This window comes from Gorilla gorilla, chromosome 8 (genome assembly GCF_029281585.2).
Source record: "Gorilla gorilla gorilla isolate KB3781 chromosome 8, NHGRI_mGorGor1-v2.1_pri, whole genome shotgun sequence".
Taxonomy (NCBI): domain Eukaryota; kingdom Metazoa; phylum Chordata; class Mammalia; order Primates; family Hominidae; genus Gorilla; species Gorilla gorilla.
Window position 1 is genome coordinate 108456769 of NC_073232.2, and position 23075 is coordinate 108479843.

General features: G+C 39.2%; 1 protein-coding gene and 1 pseudogene across 2 annotated transcripts in view; both read right to left on the minus strand.

The window, feature by feature from the left end:
• Window positions 1-1759: 1759 nt before the first annotated feature.
• The window catches only part of BLNK (B cell linker), an 81789-nt gene continuing 60473 nt past the window's right edge, over window positions 1760-23075 (minus strand). For both annotated transcript variants that reach the window (XM_004049851.3, XM_004049850.4), the window contains 9 exons: window positions 21943-22012; window positions 19957-19984; window positions 19096-19138; window positions 16620-16704; window positions 16145-16176; window positions 13063-13139; window positions 12160-12243; window positions 9002-9157; window positions 1760-4496 (listed from right to left, as the gene is read on the minus strand). In XM_004049851.3, the coding sequence (XP_004049899.3) occupies window positions 4377-4496; window positions 9002-9157; window positions 12160-12243; window positions 13063-13139; window positions 16145-16176; window positions 16620-16704; window positions 19096-19138; window positions 19957-19984; window positions 21943-22012 (695 nt within the window). In that variant the 3' untranslated portion in view covers window positions 1760-4376. The remainder of the gene's footprint in view (window positions 4497-9001; window positions 9158-12159; window positions 12244-13062; window positions 13140-16144; window positions 16177-16619; window positions 16705-19095; window positions 19139-19956; window positions 19985-21942; window positions 22013-23075) is intronic.
• LOC101138745 (nucleophosmin-like) lies at window positions 1766-2628 on the minus strand (annotated as a pseudogene).

Consider the following 23075-nt stretch of genomic DNA (forward strand, 5'->3'; position numbering starts at 1 on the left):
TAGCTTTTTCATGTCTATTGTCCTTTTGAACAATCTTGAAAATCTTTCCTACTACCATAGCTGCAATCTACTTTGCAACAGAAGACAAGAACTGGGGTGTGGTTTTTTTTTCCTTCTTCAGCTGCTACACATGTACTTCTTGACTAGTGTCTCCTATTCCACCACCTAGCTTGCCTGAAAATTTCTTTATGCAAAACCATTTGTTTGTCAGCCATTGAGACATTGAGATCACAGACAGGTGTTTTGAAATTTCTTATTTGTTTATTTTGAGACAGAGTCTCACTCTGTGGCCCAGGCCAGAGTGCAGTGGCATGATCTTGGCTCACTACAACCTCTGCCTCCCAGGTTCAAGTGATTCTCATGCCTCAGCCTCCTGAGTAGTAGCTGAAATTACAGGCGAGTGCCACCATGCCCAGTTAATTTTTTCTAGTTTTAGTAGAGATGGGGTTTCCCTGTGTTGACCAGGTTGGTCTTGAACTCCTGGCCTCAAGTGATCCACCTGCTTCGGCCTGCCAAACTACTGTGATTATAGGTGTAAGCCACCATGCCCAGCCTCTTAAAGACTTTTCTAATCTCATCAAGAATACCACCTGCAGAGGTGGGCTTTAGAGAAGCAGGTGGGATCACCCTCAGTGGACTCTTCTGCAAGATGAGGGAAAAGACTGGCATGTTGGATTGGGTAGTTCTCCCAGCTTTGGGGAGGAGTAGAGCCCTTAGCAGAGAATGGCCTATCTCTCAGAAATTCTCCCAGCCTCTGCTCCAAGAAATCCACCACGCAGTACTGTATGTCAACCAACTGAGGATTAGTATAATCTTAACAGCTATGCTATTACCTAGCTGGAGTAGGACACTTGGAGGAGGAGAGGAAGAATGAGGCAGAAGAGGTTGTTATAGAGCCAGGGTTGCTGTGGTAGCAGTGGGAATTAATGAGGATTTACTTAAATAGAAAATAATTCCATGTAACACTGAGGAAAACTGAAGCTAGAGAGCTGATGCCACATACTACAAACAGATGCTTTGCTTTACCAAAAAATTACCCCAGTTTCCCAGTTTAAATTGTGAGTCATCCTTTCTAGTACATTCAAAATGATTCAATGGTTTTCCTAAAAGGAGAAAAAAAAATCTTTCCATACAAAATTTCCCAAACCCCTATATACCTGAATGTAAAAAATGCATATAAATTTTATTAGGTTTCTATGGCCGCCATAATAAACTGGGTGGCTTAAAAAGCCAGAAATTTATTGTCTTCAAGTACCGGACACTTGAAGTCCAAAATCAAGGTGCCATCAGGGCCATGCTCCCTCTAAAACCCGGAGGGAAGTCTGTTCTTGCCTCTTCCTAGCTTCTGATGGTTTGCAGGCAATCTTTGGTGCTCCCAGGCCTACAGATGCATCACTCCAGTCCCTCATCTTCATGTCGTAATCTTTTTTTCAATAGAAACCATGCTACTTTATTAAAATGCCAAGTTTTAGTTCACATGTATATTTTTGTCTCCCCACCATTTCCATGTTCTGACCACTGCTACTACTATGTCGTATCATAACATTCCATACATATTTAAAACCAAGCAAAGGGTGAAGTTCCATCTTTAATAATGAAACAGGCATTTTGGACAACACATTCTTGGCAATGGAACCTGGACAACATTTATTAAACACAGTAGGGAAAGTTCTCACTCTGCATTATAGAAAGGACAGCCAGATATTGACTGTTACAGAAATGAAATAAGATGGAAAAATGTTAACAAATTGTTTAAACTATTTTCTTAAAGAGACTTCCTCCACTGCCAGGATCTTGAATAGCCTCCTGGTCAGTTGTCCGGAAGCAATTCTTCACATAATTGATGAACTTGGCTTCCACTTTGGGAAGAGAACCACCTTTTTCTATACTTGCTTGCATTTTTGATTTAATGTCTTCTACAGAACTAGGCCCTTTTGGTGTTTTACGAGTTTTTTCCTGTTTTTTGAAGGATTCTTGTCCTTTTGATCTTGGTGTTGATGATGGGTTTGAGTGTTTTCCATTCTGATTTGACTTTTGTGCATTTTTGGCTGGAGTATGTAGATTTCTTCAATGGTGCTTTTTCTTCAGTTTCCTCATCATCAAAATCATCATCATCATCATCATCATCATCATCATCATCATCATCTTCATCAGCAGCAAGTTTTACTTTTATTCTCTGGAATCTTGCTACCACCTCCAGGGACAGATCACTTTCCAGATATCCTTAAGAGTTTCATATCCTCCTCCTCTTCATCTGACTCTGCATCTTCCTCCACAGCTACTAAATGCTGTCCACTAATATGTACTGGCCCTGAACCACACTTCAACCATAAAAGCACTGGTGGTGTTATTTCAAAGACCCCAAGGGAAACTGTTGGCTGTACAGACATTTTCAAAGGTGCCAGTGTTATTTAATTGGACTGCCTTCATAATTCATTGCCTCTGCTTCAACAATATGCAATTCATCCTTTGCACCAGCCCCTAAACTGGCCATTCTTAAGGATAACTGGTGCTCATTTTCATCATTATCCACCTTAAAGTGATAATCTTTGTCAGCCTTTAGTTCACAACTGAAAAGATAGTTCTGGGCCTCAGGGGGCTCACGTCCATGTCCATCGAATCTTCCATCAGGTGGCGGCACACACTTTGGTGGGAGAGAAAGCAGACGGAGATAAACGACCACTGCTCAAGAGAACAGCCATACAGGATGGAATCACGCCAGTAGTATTCTTCCTGTGTGTCTCTTCATATAGTCTTCTCTCTGTGCCTGCATCCAAATTTCCTAATTTTATAAGGACACCAGCCATTGTATTAAGGCCCACCCTACTGACCTCATCTTACCTTGACTACATCTGTAAAGACCTCATTCCCAAATAAAGTCACATTCTGAGATATGTGGCATTATGGATTAGGACTTCAACATATCTTTTTGGGGGGACCACAATTCAATCTGTAACATAGGTGGCAATTATGAAAGCTTATGACATTTAAATATACAATTATCTTTAGAAGTGAGTCATGAGTTACCCTGAAATTATTACCTTCTGGCCTTTCAACATACTTTCATAGATTGCTATCTTATGCAGTGGCCAAGTGTGTTCCCCATTTAATTATTAGACTTAATTAGCTGCTTTATCATTTCACTGCTGTCTGAAGTACACAGTAGAAATATATGACAAAGTATGATACATTTCTGGGATGATCTAAGACCTTGGACCTGATTCTCCACGATGGTATCTCTTTTATTCCTTGGCGTTCACCAATGTCTGCTTTTCTGCTCTTGTTTTGTGGGATATTTCTCTAGGAACTGGCTTTTAGTCTAGCTTTGCTGTCATTCCACTTTGAAACTTGATATGGTTTGGCTGTGTCCTCACCCAAATCTCATCTTGAATTGTAGCTCCCATAATCCCCACGTGCCATGGGAGGGACCTGGTGGGAGGTAACTGAATCATGGGGGCAGGTTTTCCCATGTTGTTGTGATAGTGAGTAAGTCTTATGAGATCTGATGGTTTTATAAAGGGCAGTTCCCCTGCACATGCTATCTTGCCTGCCACCATGTAAAACATACCTTTGCTTCTTCTTCGCCTTCTGCCATGATTGTGAGGCCTCCCCAGCCATGTGGAACTGTGAGTCCATTAAACCTCTTTTTTTTTTTTTTTTTTGTAAATCACCCAGTCTCGAGTATGTCTTTATTAGCAGCGTGATAATGGACTAATACAAACCTCATATCAAGTTTAGGTTCTATTTGATAGACATGTAGATCAAAGAGGGTATAATTATCTTTAGTAAGCAAAACTAACAGCATACTCCTAGACAAGAACTTACAGAAAGTTCATATCCATATATATATCGCATGGTTGAGAGTGCTCACAAAAAGGAACCATTACATCCTTCTTGCCTATACTTACAGATATCATACATTACCTTTAATACCTTATTTTCTACAAATTAAAATTTTAACCAAGACTTAATTGTCAAGCATTGGCAGTGGAGAGCCCAGCTACATTAGTGTACCAATGATCATTGTGGAGGTTTAAATTTCCAGCCACTTTGTTTTATGCAAGAGCATTATTTTCTTATTTTGATAATATACTTTACACTTATTTTTAAAAATAAAAATATTTATTTGGAAAATATTAGTAGCATGATAACTCAACCTCACCAGATATTAACAGTTCATCAGGTCAGGCAATAGGTAGAACAAGTCCACATGAGCTTCTTAAAAAGAAATGGATGACCACTTCAATAGCTGACTCCATCTTCCATTTTATTACTGGATGATTCATAATCCAAAATATGAAGTTTTGGGACTTTTTCTCAAAAGGAGAAACTTTGGGAAAGTGTCTGAAGCAATGGTATTGATCTTTTTTTTCCCTTTATGAAACTTTAACTGCATACTTCAGTCTGGTGGAATCTTTGGTGTTATTCTGACTGTCAATAAGAACCAAAGGACTATGTTGATGATTCTTGATGATTTCAGCAACACTTCCAAAGTACTAGAGGAAGAAAACATAGATGAATTATACATTGGCATTTGTGTTAACTTTGAGCTCCACTCCTCCCATCTTCTCTCATTCTCAAGTTAGTAAAAGTTATTACACCCCAGCTGACATTCTGCACAAAAAAATCTAGTTTAACAAAGGCTGTAACCTTCAAGGTGGCAGACTTTGGACTTTGCTGTATTAAGTACGAAGAAAAACACACTGATAGCCTCAATTAGCATAGCTACTTAGAGAGATTACTTCACTGAGTTATGATAAAATACTATAGTATATTGCTTTTTATTTACTGTTAAATGTAAAACTGTCATACAACGCATTTTTCTACATTCTTTACAAAACATAGATCATCTCTTACTTTGCACAAGTCTGAAATACAAGAATTGTTGTAATAAATTAACCTTAGAAATTTAGTACAAGGAAATAGTCATCTCCTAAACAAAATTATGTTTTGTTTTCTTTTTTAAACAAATAAAGAAAGCTTTATAAACCTTCATATTTCCATTTTTACTTGGTTCCTGGTAAGCTTAGAGTTAACTTAGTGCCTAATTAATAATGAAATTTCATGCTAGGCTCTCTCCATACATACTTATTTTTGCAAATTTTGATCCTTGTTGTCTATGGGTTTTAATTTAAAATTATCACAAATTTTGTTCTGAAAAATAGTTAAAGTTTTGAAGGAAAGATAAAAACAAATGTAACACAGATCATGAAATTAAATTCATTGAGTATACAAAAGTGCTACAAGTTCACACTCATTAAATGTATTTAGAATCACTTTTTAAAAGTGGTGATTGCTTTACAACAGTGCCATGAGTTTAGCAGTTACTATCAATTGATTTTATTTTCTTGATTTTTTAGATAAAGACAAACATCCACAGTAAAATTTTTAAGTGCTTATTAATTGTTTGGATGACTTCCAAGTATCTACATATTGAATAAAGTAAAATATTCAGAATATTGGCCAACATTTTCAAATGAAATACCAGTTGTCTTTTAGATAATTGGCTAGCTGAATATTCAGTCAGGGAGAGAGGTAAGAGACAGGGACTTTCAAATACCTTTAGTCTTTATTCTTTACTTCCTATTCAATCATTCAGCCATCTTGCAATTGCCAAAGAAATTCTTTCATTATAAATTCCATTAAACATTCATTCTGCTTGTTTGGCATAATATGTTGCTAAACCAAATGCAGTTGAAAGTTAAAGTTATGGACTCAAGGGCCAGAAAATGAAATAGCACAATCTCTTTGAAGTGGATTACAAGGGAAAAAGTGTGTCCTGAACCTAGGAAGCATAGGAGAGGATTGCTGTACTTACACAAACAAATATCTCATTCCGTCCCTCTAGTCCCTGAATATTTGTGAGTATTGCCTTGTTGTGGTGTTCGGGGATTGAAGTGTGTGCAGTAGGGAGTTGAGCTGAGTTGAAACATTTGAAGTAGGGAATGAAGTTGAAGAATATTTGTGATTTAATTTTAAAAAGAATTGGGCATAACATAGTTACAGCTTCCCCTCACTCTCCTTTTTTTCTGTTTTTATTAATTCAGTGTATTTGAGACAGATACATTCAGTGTATTTGTGGACAGAAAAACAACGTATTGGCCACTAAGATAAAGCAGACAGTTGTCAAAACTGTAAAATTACTCAATATTGTATCACACAATGCCAAAATAGCTGCATGAACAGTTAAATAGTTGATGAATTGGTTACTTTTTCTAGCCATGTACACACAAATACACACAGACTTTCAAAAAAACTCCACATGATTGACATCAAGTAACCAACACTTTAATTTTCCATTCAGATGTTCAGTGTATAGGGGACATAATCTTTTTATTATAGATACTTTAAGTAAGAGTTTTAATTGACTGTCAGTACCTCCAGATGCTATTACCGTAATATATTACTTATTTTGGAATCCATAGGCTGAATATGTTGGAAGTGAGGTGAAGCTCTAGTCTATTCATTCTAAAGTGGAGATGAAGATTCATTAGGCCAAGAGGAATTCCTGTTTACCAGAGTTTCCTAGCAGGACAACGAAATCCAGAGCCCCTCAGGGAGTTCAAAATTTGTGAGAGAATTTCAGGACCTCGAAACAGGACAGCTTCTTCACCCACCCTTAAGCCTCTTATAGAAAAGCTAGACTGCTGGAGAAGCTTTAGGATGTTAAATGATAATGCAGTCTACATTTTAAAACCAAAGATTGGTCTTGATTAGTGCCCTTAGATTCAAGAGTTTTGCATTTTAAAATTATCTGAGACTTTGTTAAAAGCAAAATAAAATTCCCCAATATAAAAATTCTAGAAGAAAATGTAGGGGGGAAACAACATGACACTGGATTTGGCAATGATTTTTTGGATATGACATTAAAAGCATAGGCAAAAAAAGCAAAAATAGACAAGACAATATCAAGCTTAAAAGCTTTTGCTCAGCAAATAACACAATCAACAGAGTGGAAAGGTAACCTATGGAGTGGGAAAAATATTTGCAAATCATTTATCTGATAAGGGGTTAATATCCAGAAATATAAAGAACTCCTAAAACTCAGCAACAACAAAAATCAAATAACCTGATTATAAAATGGAATAGACATTTCTCTGAAGATGACTTACAAGTAGCCAAAAAAGCATATGAAAAATGTTCGACATCACTAATCATCAGAGAAATGCAAATTAAAACCACAATGAGCTATCTATTACCTTACACCCATTTGGACGGCTACTGTAAAACAACAACACAATTCAGAATATAACAAGTGCTGGTGGGGATGTGAAGAAGTTAAACCCTCGTGTGCTGTTGGTGGAACTGTAAAATGGTGCAACTGCTATGGAAAAAAGTATGGGAGGTTCTCAAAAAATTAAAAATAGAATACCCATATCATCCAGCAATCCCACTTCTGGGTATATACCCCCAAATAATTGAAAGCAGTGTCCTGGAGAGATTTGCACACCCGTGTTTATAGCAGCACTATTCACAATAGCCAAGAGGTAGAAGCAACACAAATGTCCACTGATGGATGTTAGACACACAAAATGTGGTATATAGATACAATGAGATACTATGCAGCCTTAAAAAGGAAGGAAATCCTAACACATGCTACAACATGGATGAGTCTCAAGGACATCATGCTAAGTTAAATAAGCTGGTCATAAAGGACAAATACTGTGTGATTCCACTTGTATGAGGTATCTAAAATATTCAAATTCATAAAAATAGAGCGTGGTTGCTAGGGGCTGAAGGGAGGGGGAAAAGGGAAACTGTTGTTCAGTGGGTATAGGGTTTTAGCTCTATAAGATGAACAAGTTCTGGAGATCTGTTTCACAACAATGTAAATATACTTAACATTACTGAGCTGTACACTTAAAATGATTAAGATGGTAAATTTTATATGTGGTTTTTTAACCACAATTGTCTAAAAGTCAAAATAAAGAATACACATTACTTTTTCAGTTTGTTTTGCAAATGCTATTTTCCTGCCTGTAATCACTCAACCAAATCAATTCAGTTGCTTAATAATTATTTATCAAGTGTACACTGAAGCCAGTTACTGTGCTCTGATTCTGGAAATACAGAGATGAAAAGACATTGTCCTTGGCTTCATGTAGTGGGGAAGACAGACACTTCAGCAATCATGACACTTTCCAACAATTCAAATATTTTCTAGCAGGTGCTGGGTTTGGAATGGTGTACCTTTTTCTGAAGGAATCTTGAAAGTAAATATTTCTTACCTTGAATTTTGTTTATGCTATTTTCTCTGCATAGATTGTTCTTCCCATTTTTCTCCTTCTCCTTCCCTCCAACTTACATTCTACCCATTTAAATTCAACCCGTAATTCAAAACCAGAATAAGTATCACTGCATTTCTAGACCATTCATGGGTTACTCCAGCTCATATTTCAGGGTTCATTTATAGGAGCAGGCTGGCTAAACTGAGATATGGTAAGCACTGAGTTTGGTCCAGATTAAAGAGGCATTAAAGTTAATGTTTGGTTAATATTTAAGACCCATGTGATTTTTTTTTCTTGCTCCAGGCCCATAAGCTCATTCTGGTACAAGGGCTATAGTCTAATGTTTTAACTCAAGTTTCTGCATCTCTTCTGGATCCTTCCTTGGTAACCTACCTTGGTACTTGAGTTGAGATTTTAGGTCTTGACTTTGGAGGTCTGGAACTTGACCCTAATTCTTACAACCTTAATTCAACTTGACATTTCAACCTTGATTTATATTTGCCCCTGGACTAAAATCTTGGGTCAGACTGACCTCATTAAATAACTGAATGAAAGGACTAGCATGTACATCACATGACTTTTTCCTTTTCTGTGTTCTTATAGGATATACTGCCTAAATATAGTATTTTATCTTGTTCTCTATGACATTTATCCAAGCATTAGAACAAGTACTTTTGTATCCTTTCTCCTCATCTCTAGCATCTAATACAGTATTTGATGTCATTATACTCAATGCATAGTTATATAATTGAATTTAAAAAGAAATCACTGACCTCTTCACCATTTTTCTTTCTGCCCAAGGCATATTGTTTCGTTGCTTCAATAAATCGCACAGGAATATTATATACTCGCTTATTAAAGAATACAACTAGTGTATATGGTTGTTTGGAATCATGGCCAGAGCTTTTCCGAATAAGAAATGATCCATCCTGTTTAATTTTTTTTAAAAAACATAATTATGGTTAGTATTACTTATATTTCTACAGGTTCAAAAAATCATTTTGTGAAGAACACCTATATTACATTCCAAAGGTAAATTATTTAGCTACATTATTTTTATTATTGATTAGCGCTTGTCTTCTTATTTTCTAAGAAAATAGTCCAGGAAAATATATACTCATAGAAAATCCTGAGTGAGATCAATGCTTGCCTTTTTTGAAAAAAAGGTAATAATTAATTAATTATTTTTAGAAACAGTCTCACTTTGTTGCCCAGGCTGGTGTGCAGTGGTGCAATCACAGTTCACTACAGCCTGGAACTCCTGAGTTCAAGTGATCCTCCCACCTCAGCCTCCTGAGTACCTGGGACTACTGGCATGCACCACCATGCCCAGCTAAATGCTAGCTTTTTAATGTGCTAAATAAGGTTTTATGTTTATAAAATTTAGAAATATGTGAAGGGACACATTAAGATCAAATCTAGAGGACTCTCTTGAACTGGGAACCATAGCCACCAGTTGTCTATGAAAAAAAATGTATCAAACAAATTCCATTCATAAGTACTATAAGAAGAAAACAGAGGTTGGGAATCAAAACTTTCATTTTATATTTGCCCCTGGACTAAAATCTTGGGTCAGACTGACCTCATTATGAAAATTCTGTCCTCAAAGAACTTTTATAAGAAAAAAATCCCTAGCCGGGCATGGTGGTGGGCACCTGTAGTCCCAGCTACTCGGGAGGCTGAGGCAGAAGAATGGCGTGAACCCAGGAGACGGAGTTTGCAGTGAGCCAAGACTGTGCCACTGCACTCCAGCCTGGGTGACAGAGCGAGACAACATCAAAAAAAAAAAAAAAGAAAGAAAAAGAAAAAAAAATCCCCAAACTGTAACACAGTAATTCAAATTTTATTAAATTTTTTAATAAAAATATTTAGAATCATAAAATAAAAAATTACGAACAAAAGATGGACAAAAAGCAGAATGAAATGCAACAAGAGTTGATCAAACTCAGGAAAGAAACTGAAGAAAAAGACAAGCCTATCTCAACAAAGAAAAAATTATAAGATGTGCAAGGGACGAGAGCTTCAAATGAAGATTTAAGAAATGACACTTGAAGGAAGGTGTGGAAACAACCAGGAGAGAAAATGGGATTTAATAAAATAAGTACCATAGAATCAAAGACAGTGATGGGAGAAAAAATGACAAAAAAAGATCCAAAACGCATGTAAATTGAGTGCTTGCAGAAGAAAAACAAATAAGGGAACAGAACAACCCTTTAAGACTACGATCTAAGAAAACTTATTGGATATAAGAGAAAACTTAAATCTACGTATTGAAAGGGCTTCTGTCTACTTGAGAAAATTGATTTGGAATTATCAACTCAGAGATATATTCTGGTAAAATGATTAGACTTTAAAAACAAAAAGTCTGCAGAGCCACCAGACTAAAGTATCAAATTACATAGAAGGGCAAGAAAGTCACATTGGTATCAGACTTCTCAAGAGCTTCATACAGAACAACACAATCTAGTGGAGCAACACTTTTCAAACTCAAATTAAGGATTTTATAGCCAGCCAAGATTTCTTTCAACTACTAGGATATGAGAAAACAGTTTTTTAACTCTCTTTCTCTTTTTATTCCCCCACAGCAGTCTCACTCTTGTTGCCCAGGCTGGAGAGCAGTGGCATGATCTCGGCTCACTGCAACCTCCGCCTCCTAGGCTCAACCGATTCTCCTGCTTCAGCCTCCCGAGGAGCTGGGATTATAGGCGCCCGCCATCATGCCTGGCTAATTTTTAAATTTTCAGTAGAGATGAGGTTTTGCCATCTTGGCCAGGCTGGTCTCAAACTCCTGACCTCAAGTGATCCACTCACCTCGGCCCCCCAAAGTGCTAGGATTACAGGCATAAGCCACTGCGCCTGGCTGAGAAAATAGTTTTGAATATGAAAGAACTCAGGGAATAATGTAAACACGATTTTTCCTCAGAATCTACTACAGGTTCACTTCATCAAAGGAAAGAGACAATGGTGGAAGTCCACCAAAGGACTGACGGAACACACTAATATATTTACTTGTAGAGCTAGGACTAAAACAAGGGTGAGGAAGAACAGTATGTAAATGCTATATATTCTGACAAAGTGGAGTGCAAGAAAACAAAGAAAAAGAAAATGGGAGGAGAAGAGAGAAAGAAGAAGTGTCACTTTAATCTTGAATTGTCCAAGCTGTCCCTGGTGTTCCTACATGATTGAAGTTGGGCTCTCCAAACATTTACTTCCAGGTATTTTTTGTTTGTTTGTTTGTTTGCCATCTTGACTCAAATTTTTAATCCTGCACATTGATCCAAAATAGCCTGTCACTGTTCACTCCTCAGTGGAGCTCATGCAGCACCAAGCCTTCCATAGACCTCCCCTGGAGCCTTCTCGTCTCCCACTGTTTGGAGGGCAGTGGAGGCTGTGGGTCCTTGAGGAGATGAAAGGACAAGTAGAAATGAGATGGAGGAACTTGAAAGAGAGGAGGGGATAGCAGTTTCCCTTGAGTAAGTAAAGGAAAAAGATCCTTGTATCTACACTTGTTGCAATTATTTAATTAGCATATCATAAGGACGACAACTGCGTCTATTACAGGCTGAGGGCAAAACATGTGATTTAAAAATGATCAGACCTTGGCCGGGCGCGGTGGCTCACGTCTGTAATCCCAGCACTTTGGGAGGCCAAGGCTGCCAGGCAGATCAACTGAGGTCAGGAGTTCGAGGGCAGCCTGGCCAACATGGTAAAACCCCGTCTCTACTAAAAATACAAAAATTAGCCGGGCTTGGGGGCACACACATGTAATCCCAGCTGCTTGGGAGGCTGAGGCATGAGAATCACTTGAACTTGGGAGGCAGAGGTTGCAGTGAGCTGAGATCGAGCCACTGCACTCCAGTGAAACTGCATCTCAAAACAAATAAATAAAATAAAATAAAATAAAAATAATAAATAATAAAAATGATCAGACCTTGTTTGATCTGTGCAATGCCTCTTCAGCAGACTTTCGATCACAGGCTCCAGCATACCATGGCTTGCAGAGAACGCCAGCTTCCTGTGAAATGGAGGGCACTGGTCAGCATGGGATGGTCCCTACTTAACTCTAATTTCTGTGTACTAGAAACAAAGACCCATTTGCATTATCAAGACAGGCCTCTACATTTAGACCAATAATTTTAAGATGAGTTTTATTTTTCCTTTGATCAAACACAAGGATTATACAGTTAACTTGTTTTTTGTATTTTTTTTCATTTGGCCTTAGCTAGGTTCCTGAATTATTTCTTTCTTTCTCCTAAATAAGTAATAATCCCCCTTTCCATTGTGCTCTTATTGCTCTTACTTTGTGGAGTGCTTTACAATTTCCAAAGCATTTTTACAAATATTATTTTATTTGATTCTTGCAAGAAAGGATATATGCCTTCTTTGAAGGCAAGAAGGACACATGCTATTATCCGTATTTTACATTTTTACATATATTTTTACGGAAACTTAGAAAGACTTGCCCAAGGGCACACAGAGTCCTTTCTCTGTCCCTTTATAAACTGTGCTGTGTTATATGTGATTTAATATCATCAGCCTCTACAGATCTATTTGGAGGAAATTACAAAGTTTAAGTAAAATCTATGTGAGAGGAAGAATAATGAAAACACATTTCCTTGCTAGTTTTGAGGAAACATTAACTGGAGCAATGTCTTAGTCATTGAAAAAAAACAACTGGGTATTCTGTCCCTATTACCAAATGACAGTTCACATAATGATGTAAAATACAGTCTCTGTTCTCAAGGTTCACTCCAAATGTCTTCTTCTCAGAAGACATGCTCTTTCCTGCAGTTTCCTGGTAACAATTTAGTGACATCAAGAGTTCATTTCATACCTGTTCTGAAATAGTGGAATTAGATGAAAAGCTGGGTAGGGGCCCATCCACAGTTGGGTTTCCCCCTTCTGTAAATCCTGAAAGGGATCAGAAAAGTCCTTCAATTAATCTTCATATTTCTTGAACTCTTTCTATGCCTATACCCTAACACTGTACTAGGTGCTGCCGGGGACACATGCACCAAAAAAAAATCCTTAAGGCAATGGTTCCAAAAGTGTGGTCCAAGGACCCCTGGAAATCCCGAAAATCCTTTCAGGTGGTTCAAGAGGTCTTTTCTTTTCGAATTACCTATCACTATGAAACCCAATTTTCTTCATGTAGTTCCACCAGAAAAACATTGCAACAGATTAAATGTAGAAACAGAGATGAGAATCCAGTAGTCTCTGTTATGTTGCAGTAACATACATTAAAGAGATTTACAAAATGTAAACTAATGCCACTCTTTTCCCTAAATTGTTTTTGTTTGGAAAATATAGTTATTTTTCATAAACATATTATTTATGTCAACATGTAATGAGTTTAATATTATTTTTAAATGGATTAATAAATGTTTTAAAGTCTCAATTTTAATTCTTAAAATACTAGGTATCAATAGAAACATGTAAACCAAAGCTCTTTGGGTCTACAATTATTTTAAGAGTGTTAAAGTGGTTCTGAGACCAAAATGTCTGAGAATTGCTGACTTCAGGCATCAACTCCCTCAAAGAGTTTACAGTCTAAATGTGGAAACATGTGAAATACGAAAAAGACTTATCTGCATTCATTAATTCATTAATTCATTAATTCATTCATTCATTCTTGTTTCTCTGCCATGGATCAAAGGCATTGGGGATATACAGCAGTTAACAAAACAGCAAAATGCCCTGCTCTCCTGGAACTTAAATTTTAATGGATTGAGATGGGTAATAAAGACATAAGTAAAAAATATATATATAATGTTAGAGGGTCATAAATGCTATGAAGAAAAATAAATCAGGAAAGGAAGAATATTTGGGTGAGATCTGCAGGTGGAGAGGGAGGAGGCACTGGACATCCCAGGAAAGAATGTCCCGGGTAGAGGGAGCTGTGAAGGCAAGGCCTGGCATATCTAAGGAACAGCAAGGGCGCCACTGTGCCTGGAGTACAGTAAGAAAAGGGGAGAAGAGTAAGAGATACAGTCAGACAGGAGGCAATGAAGGGACCAGATTTATAGGACTTGGTGGACCCTTAACATGACTCAAGAGCTGTAATGAACATGATAAGGGAAGCTTTTGGAGGGTTTTGAACAGGGGGGTAACATGATCTGCCTATCTTTTAACAGGGTCATTCCAGCTGCTGGGCTGGAAACAGAGGGTGGCAACAGCAGAGTGGGGGAGGCCAGTTTGGTGTTCTTGCAGGAGATGACAGTGACTTGGACAGATCACAGCAGTGGAAGTAGTGAGAGTGGTTGGATTCTGGATCTATTCTGAAGGAATAGCTGGAAGGTGTGTGAAGAAAGCAAGTGAGAAGTCAAGGGTGACTCTAAGGTTTTTGACAACAGCAACCAGAGTTGTCCTTTATTAAGATGGGGAAATCTGCAGGAGAAAGAATTCTGGATAAACTAAGTGCTTCAGATAATAGTGCCCTGGATGTTTAGAGAAGGCAGCCACCATTGTAAGAGGAGGGGGCAGTGAGGGCTTGGCAGGCCCAACAAAGATGGGCCAAAAGGAAGGATGTATTCTAATAGGAGGGGAACAGCACTCCCAGGTGAGAGCAGCAAAGGTGAGTGAGTGAACAGACTTTCCCTAGGTGCACAGTGCAGGGCAGTTGGTGGTTTCTGCAGTTCTGGCAGTTGGAAGAGTACCCATGGCTAATATTTTCTGACACCCGAATGTGCTAGGCCTATTCTGTTTTCAACATGCGCGCATCTCGTCCTTTCACCAGCTCTTTGTGGAATGAGCTATTATGCCCATTTTATGGAACAGGCCTTCTCAGACCACCCTGTCTACAGCAGCAGCCCTCCCTGCCTCCGTTACTCTCTGCCACCCACCCCTGCTGCTGCGCTGTATTTTTCTTTATAGCACTTCAGCATTTACCTGATATGATATTATTTGTGCGTTTATTTTTACTCTCTGTCTCCTTCAATAGAATATAAGCTTCATGAGGACAGGGTCTTTATTTGTTTCGTTCATCCTTGTATCTCCTGTGCCTAGAACAATGCCTGGCTCACGGCATATGGTCACTAACAACTGAATGAATGACTTGGTTTGAAAAACGGTAAAAGGTATAATAAACCTTTTTAAATAATGAAAAATAAATTTCTGTAGCCAAGTCATTTTCACTTTGTGTTGTCAGAATTTTTTTAAAAAACTAGTAAAAGTTTCATTTATTTAAGATGAATATTATTAAAAATTTAAAAAGCCAATTTATGTTTAGTAAAAAAAATGCATAAAAATTTTGCATGTGGACAATTACTGTTTATTTAAATGGATTTAAGCTTTATTATTTTGGAATATATCCCAAATTATCTATGTAAAGCAGAGTTTTTTTCTTCCTTTTTTCCCACATTGAGTTACAGGCAAATTAAGGTTTGGGCAGTTACGTTCTGTGAGCCTGACTTATCCGATTCATATATTTTTAGGGTGATGTTTGCCTTGGAAAAATTATCCAGATATTTGCCGTATCTTCTTTTTAAGGTACCTTTTGTAGACATATTTTGTGATCTTTAAAATGTATTTTGACTTAATTTAAATCGGTATTATTTGTTTAGAACCAAACACTATAGCTGGTGCTTCCCATATGTTGTTTTACTTGATCTTATTATTTTGAAAACAGCTGTATTGTTTTTGTAAAAAAAAAAAAAGTTAAAAAAGGATGCATGATCAGTAAAATATTAAATCGCTACTAAAAAAATTAAAAATTGCCTCAAATATATTTACTTTTCAAAACAACTCTGTGAAATAAACATTCTTGGCCCCATTTTACAGGTAAGAAAACAAGTGGGAGAAGATGCCAGGATAACGCAGCTGGAAGCGACAGTGCTGTGTTAGAACCCAGGCCTATCAGACTCTAGGATCCAGCCTCGACCACTCCCTGATATACTACATGGCTTCGTTGTACTTACTTGGCAGAGGTATGGGTTTTTGGTGGATTTGTCTGCAAGAAAGAAATTCAGATAATTAAAGGACAAAGCACAATATGAGTAAGTTTGACTTTTTGTTTACACTGATGATGCTGTGAACAGGCACATCACAAATAAATCAATACAAATGGCCAATAAAATGTATCTAAAGATAAAAGAGGCACCAAAACCTTAAAGATAAGTAAGACTCTTCCTTTTAGTTTTGAAAAAGGAGGAAATCTTGACTAAAGTATTGTATTTTAGTCAAGTTCAATAATTAACCCAATTAGTAGGTCTCTGCAACTCTACACAGTTATTTTAAAGTTGCTCAACACCTTTTAACATGTAACTGCAAAACAATGAAATGTTGGATTTTTACCTAGCACTGCAAATCAGTGTCACTGTGCAGTGAAACAATGCACATGTTAATTCCTGCAGCAACAAGAGGAAACTGATCTTTAAAGGAAAGGATTCTTACTTCTGGGCAGGAGGAAACACTGGTGACTGCACAGCTTCTTGTCTGTGACTTGACCCTCGGTGGCGTTCAGCAGGTATAGGTTTTTCTGGATCAGGAAAATTATCATATTAGGATTAGAGTGAAATGTCTGTTCTCATCCCAAAACCCAGCAACATCAGCTGAGAAGAACCAAATGTGATCAGAAGTCTTCCCGGGAACATGTCTTAGTTACTGAGATGTCATGGATCTGTGCACTTGCCAGTCTGTTGATGTGGTTGTGCTATTAGGACCAGGACTCCCTCCCAGCAGTGTTACAGGTACATCCTACCACTTCTGCGTTCATCCACTGGCAATGTACATAGAGACTGAACCCACGAGCCCTGAAACTTTAAGTGTGTAAGTATAGGTGGAAGCCAGAAGATGAGAACATTTTAGCCACCCTCTAAACAACTCACCCTCTACTTGCCATGTGGCCTCCACACAGGTGGAGACAACACCCTGGTGGGTCTTGATTAGTCATAAGACGTGGTATAAGCAGTGTGTTACTGATAAGAGGCACACTACTGAGTTCATAAATGATCTCTTTTTGCAAAATTAATTGGATCAAATTCAAGGTTATCCCTATAATAATATAAATCTCACTTGCATTTCAGTGTTTTCCTGAGCAGAAGAGGAAAGGGTGGGAAATGAGCATAAACCTGAAGTGTAAGAAATTTATGTTGAAGCCCATAGTGAACTCTACTGCTGAACCATTAATAAATGTGATCACAAATTATTTTAATACTTTACTCTCCCTCAAATTTGTCGTTGGGGGGTGGGGTGTGTTAAAATCTTGGTATGTTCATGTGTGAGTCTGCATGGAAGAAAGGCTGAGAACTACAGAAACCCCAAAGAAATAAAAGTAGTAAGAACTCAAAGATTCAAATAAATGGTAAGATAGACGTCAGGGTTTCTTACCATTCAGTGGTGCACTAAAGCTTGGAAACCTTGAACCTCTGAAGATTGTATTTTGAATTTGTGGCAAGCTACTTCAAACCTCTATGTTAGATGTTTTGCTCATGACATTAAAACTTGGTAATTTCAGAAGGAGAAACAATGAACACTTTAGGTCTTGCCAGCCTATAAGCTTTGACCACACCTGCTCTGCCTCCGCCATCCTGATTCCTTCCTAGGCTAGTAGAGGCCACTCACTCACTTTGCATTTGGATGGTAATTGCCTATGTTCTTGAAATAAATAACAAAGGAGGGGGCATGCCTGGCAGGCTCCTGTACTGGGAACCCTTTGAGAATGAGGACACCTAAGCAGCAGTGGACATGCCTTGGGCCCTGCTTCTTTCCTGGGTTTTGGAGGCTCTTGTAGCCATGAAGTCTGCACAGGTTGTACTTACTTCCTACAGATGCTCAGAGCCCCTGAAGTCACTATCACTCCACAATCTGGACTCAGCAGGTCTGAGAGGCTGCAAGGAATGGAAGGACAGAAAAGACAAAAGCCTCAAAGGGAAGGCAGAAGAAAGCAATACAGCAGAAAAGGGGTGATGCCTCAGAAATAGCCTAGGGAAGCAAGATATGGGAGACAGGATGAAAAAACCTAATGGCGTCATTAAAGCAGAGAGGTGAGTTGCAGTGCATGCTCAGAAAAGATCCACTGTCCATCATCAGAGAAAGGAGAGTGCTTTATGTAGATATACGCACATCAACTCAGGGAAGAGGGAGAATACTCACTACATTTTTAACCCTGGGTATCTTCAAGTATGGAATTAAATGGGTACAGGGCATGAACTTCTATATAATGTTTTAAGTGCTGATATTATAGATGATTCTTCTATTTTTTTCCAGTAATTTCCAAACACAATTTTTTTTAACATGAGCAGTTTCTAAAAATATATATAAGACTTTTGAGTGATGATAAAGGAAGAAATTCTAAATTACTCAGGAGGCTGAGGCAGAAAGACAACTTGAGCCCAGGAATTTGAAGCTGCAGTGAGCTATAATTATGCACCACTGCACTCCAGTCTGGGCTACAAAGTGAGACCCTAACTCCAAAAAAAAAAAAAAAGGAAGAAAAACAATTGAAGATGTACTAAGACAGACATTTGAACTTTGAAAACATTATCTTGAAAACTTAGCAAAAGAACTTGTTCAAATAAACAGATTTTTAAAATTTTCATTACTTTAAGTAAGCTATTAGTTCTAAAACATGTGAATGGCTGTACGTTAGTTTTCACATCTATGTAAGGTCCTAGCACTATTGCCTGGCAAGTCATATCTGTCTGCCAACAGGCAGGTTTTTGCATGCATTCTGTAGCCTACTCTAAACATGCTGAGGTTCTGAGCTAGTTTTGCTGTTCATTGCTCATTGCAAAAACTATTTTGTTTAGAAAATTGAGTTTCATGTTTACAATTGCCCCAAAAATAATGTAATAAATGTGTATATATAAATCCTTAATTAAAATAACTTTTAGAGGACATGCTCATCCTTCAAAATAATAGATTTTACCTTCACAAACACTTGAAGCATTCTGTTGAGAGGCAACTGGAGTCTATATAAAAGAAAAAAAAGGCAAGGATATTCAATATAGCAGAATGTGGAAATAAATATCAGAGCAATATTATTAAAATAAATATTTTGGCAGCACTTTTCTTTGATGCATTGCTATTCTTTGAATCATGACAACAATTACAAACCCACAGTCCCTAGTTCAACCTTTGCATTAAGCAACAAACAGCCAGAAGTGTCCTATGAAGGAGCAATGTCACTGTGGTGCAGAAACCTCCCTGCCTTGTCAACAGGGTTGATGGAAATCATGACCCCCCAGCAGCTGCCACATAGTAACCCATGTACAGCAGGCATCTGGCATCTGCTTTGGTCTCATGACCCCCCCTTTCTGTGTGTTTGCTAAATGATTGTAAATGTCAGCCTTCACAGTAGGGACTAGGTCCAGGTGGGCTCCCTTATGTAGTGTTGTGGCCCAGGTTCACCATGTTCTGGCCAGAATCTGAGTTTAGTGAGGCATATGTGTGCCTGATACACAATGGTCTACCATTAGCTGTGGTGGGGAGTGGACACAGGCACTTCCTGTGGAGAGGGCAGGGAACCTGGCTGCCCCTCTGATCTGCTGCGCACACGCAGTGAAGCTGCTGGGATCAAGTGAGGATGAGCTCCTTCTATGCTCCAGGGAGGAGCATCCTCCCTGGCTACCTGAGGATCTGAAGCTTCCCTTGGACTGCTTGGGCAGCAATGTCAGTTGCTAAGATTGCTGTGTTCACCATAGCTGGAAGCATTTTCAACTTTAAATAAATGGATAAGAATAAACACTGCAGGAAATATGAAGCACTTTTAAATGCAAAATTAACTTACTGTCTTCAGTGGTGTCGTTGGTTTTTTCCTGGGGAATAAAAAGAGATGAGCTTTGTTAAAACATAACGAAGACAAAATGGAGCTATTTACCATTATTTTAGTCTCAAATTTAAGCTAGAATTATGAAAGCGATACGAGTGTGTAGAAGACTATCCTTGCAGGGTGGAGAGGGATGGAAGTGGGATTTAGTTATGATCCTCCTAGGCTCAGATGGAGTCTGCTGACAGATGGGGAAGGGGTCAACTGGGGATAAAGTAGGGCACCAGTTGCCAGGGAACCGGCAGAACTGGACTCTTGCACCAGTTGCACTAATTACTTGGCGGGTGACCTTGGGCCTCTTTGTCTTGAGTGTGAGGTTAGATTCCTCACCTGTCAATTGAGGACCAGGATCAGTATTTTCAGTGTTTCTGTGGAACCCCCTCTTCCCCAACAGCTCCCTGTGGGGGTTACTGTCCAGGACAGAGGGTAGAGGTAAAAGGGTGGTCCAGCAGGTGAGGTTGCAGCTGCACTTGCCCACTCCAGCTTCCTCCCTGTCTCTAGGGACTATTCTCCACTGTCTTCTGTGCAGGCTTTCTTTCAGAGAGATCCGAAACCAAAACAAGTTTGAAAACCACTGATGTGTGGTCCTGAAGGTACTTGCCTGCACTAACATTCTAGTTTGCAAAATGACTCAGGTGCTGGAGCTTCTGAAAGTCGGGGTGTCTTGTGGAACACTGTAAGTCAATGAACTCAAGATTCCAATAGAGACTGGAGTCTAATATTGGTAAGGTTGTATGCTCCTTTTCTGTGTTAAATTTCTTAATTTAAAAACCCTCACCATATCTCTCTCTCGCTTTGTTTTTGGCTGAGAGCTGAAGTGTGGGGGAAGAACACTAAGAATTCCTGAGCACCTGTAAGATGCCTGGCACTGGGTTAGGCTCCTCAGATGTTATTTAAACCTTACAGTGACATTTTAAGGTGAGGAAACTGAGGCTCAGAGAGACGAAGTAGTTTGCCCAAAGTGATACAGCTGAACTAAGAGAGACGTATGCAGAGTTTTGGTTAATAAACCTTCAACATGGAGGCTTTCTTTGGTTTACACAGAGACAGAAATAAGATTAGAGCCATTCAGGCCAGCTTTAGACATATTTAAATTTGCTTTCCAAATAACCTGTTGAGCCAACATAATTTTACGGGGTGACGTTTGTAATATTAACACATTACAATCCTCACCTGACTGTTTACAAAGCCCTTCTAAATTCAATAAGAAAGAATGACTGTCACTTTCGAGAGGAACTTCAGTCGTATGGCTTTGAGGGAGTGCCCTGGTATGACCAGCACATAGTATATATCTACACACTTATTTACAGACCATAAAACTGAGCAGCAGTAAGTAAAGACAAAACCTGCTAGAGGCTCTGAAAATGATTCAGGTGCTGGAGATTCTGAAAGTCAGGGTGTCTTGTGGAACACTGTAAGTTAGTGAACTCAAGACTTAACTAAAACTTCACAGGAGGAAATACTCCTAGATTTATTTATTTATTTATTTATTTATTTATTTATTTATTTATCTATTTATTTATTTGAGATGGAGTCTTGCTCTGTTGCCCAGGCTGGAGTGCAGTGCTGTGATCTCAGCTCACTGCAACCTGCAGAGGTTCAAGTGATCCTCCTGCCTCAGCCTCCCAAGTAGCTGGGATTACAGGTGTGTGCCACCATGCCTGGCTAATTTTTGTATTTTTAGTAGAGACGGGGTTTCGCCATGTTGGCCAGGCTGGTCTTGAACTCCTGGCTTCAAGTGAGCTGCCCGCCTTGGCCTCCCAAAGTGCTGGGATGACAGGCCTGAGCCACCATGCCTGGCTCATTTGATGTTAGCAGGGCTCCTTACTCTTGGTCCAAGTTGCAGCCTGCCATGGGGAGAACTTCTAATGAAGTCAACAGGGCAGTGGGGTATCACCATCCTCACTCCCCAGACCTCAAAAGCTGCTTCCTGCAACAGGTACTTACCCGGCCCGTGGCAACGGAGATGGTGCAGCTGGTGAAGGTGACTTGGTTTCCCAGGCCCCACTGTTTCGACCTGCACAAACATATACACTACTCAGTCCCCAAGTCCTGAACCGGGGGCTGATGCTCACAGTGAGGCTGGCCTTTCTGGCAGGCTCAGAAATATTTGCACATATTGTGTTGCTTTCAGTTAAGCACATATAGGTAGTTATATTGAAGCTATTAAGGAAAACTTGTGGGCAAAGGTGATGACACATTTTAAAAGTGTCAGTGTATAAGCTCAGAGCTGGGATGGGGGTTAGGGACTCCACCTTAACATTTCTAAAGGACCCTCTCCTTACCCGCCCCCTGCCCCATGGGGCAAGTCCTGAGCCCACTGATTCTGAGGACTCAGTGAGGACCCCCACAGAGGTCCTTCAGGAAGGGAGCCAACAGCTCACACCTACATCTGTGCACACTGCACAAATGTGCACGGCAGAGGTGCCCAGAGACAGAGGCTCCAACCCACCACTCCTGACACAGACCTCAGACAGTGCTCCTTTGTAAGCACACTTAAATACAGTAAATACCTCTAACTTCACATTCAGAGGATATTTACTCATTCATCTCTGAGTTCTCAAGGTTTTCCTTAATGGACAAATTGAGACAAGTGCAGGCTGCTGCCCAAATCTCACTTCTCAAGTCATAGAAGGGACCCGAAGGGTCTTGTCCCCTGCACCCAACCTCCCTTCCTGTACCTGAAGATAGATGCCAGACAATCGTTATGAGGGAGGAAGTGAGAGAGAAGCAGGATGGATCTTCACTGTGGGACAGAGGGCAGGCCAGGAGGGGAGAGGCCAGAGATGAGCCAGCCCCCTCAGCATCCCCTGGCTGCCTCGGACATGATGCTCACCTGCTTGGACACCATTGCTCAGTGAGACCAAGGGGGCTCTTCATGAGGCTCTTCATTAACTTAACTGAACTGAATAAATGTTTTGTTAAGAACTTACTACACATACAAGTCCACAATTCCGGTTTTGTTTTGTTTTGTTTTGTTTTTTGAGACAGGGTCTTGTTCTGTCACCCAGGCTGGAGTGCAGTGGGAAGATCACAGCTTACTGGAGGCTTCAAACTCCTGGACTCAAGTGATCCTCCCC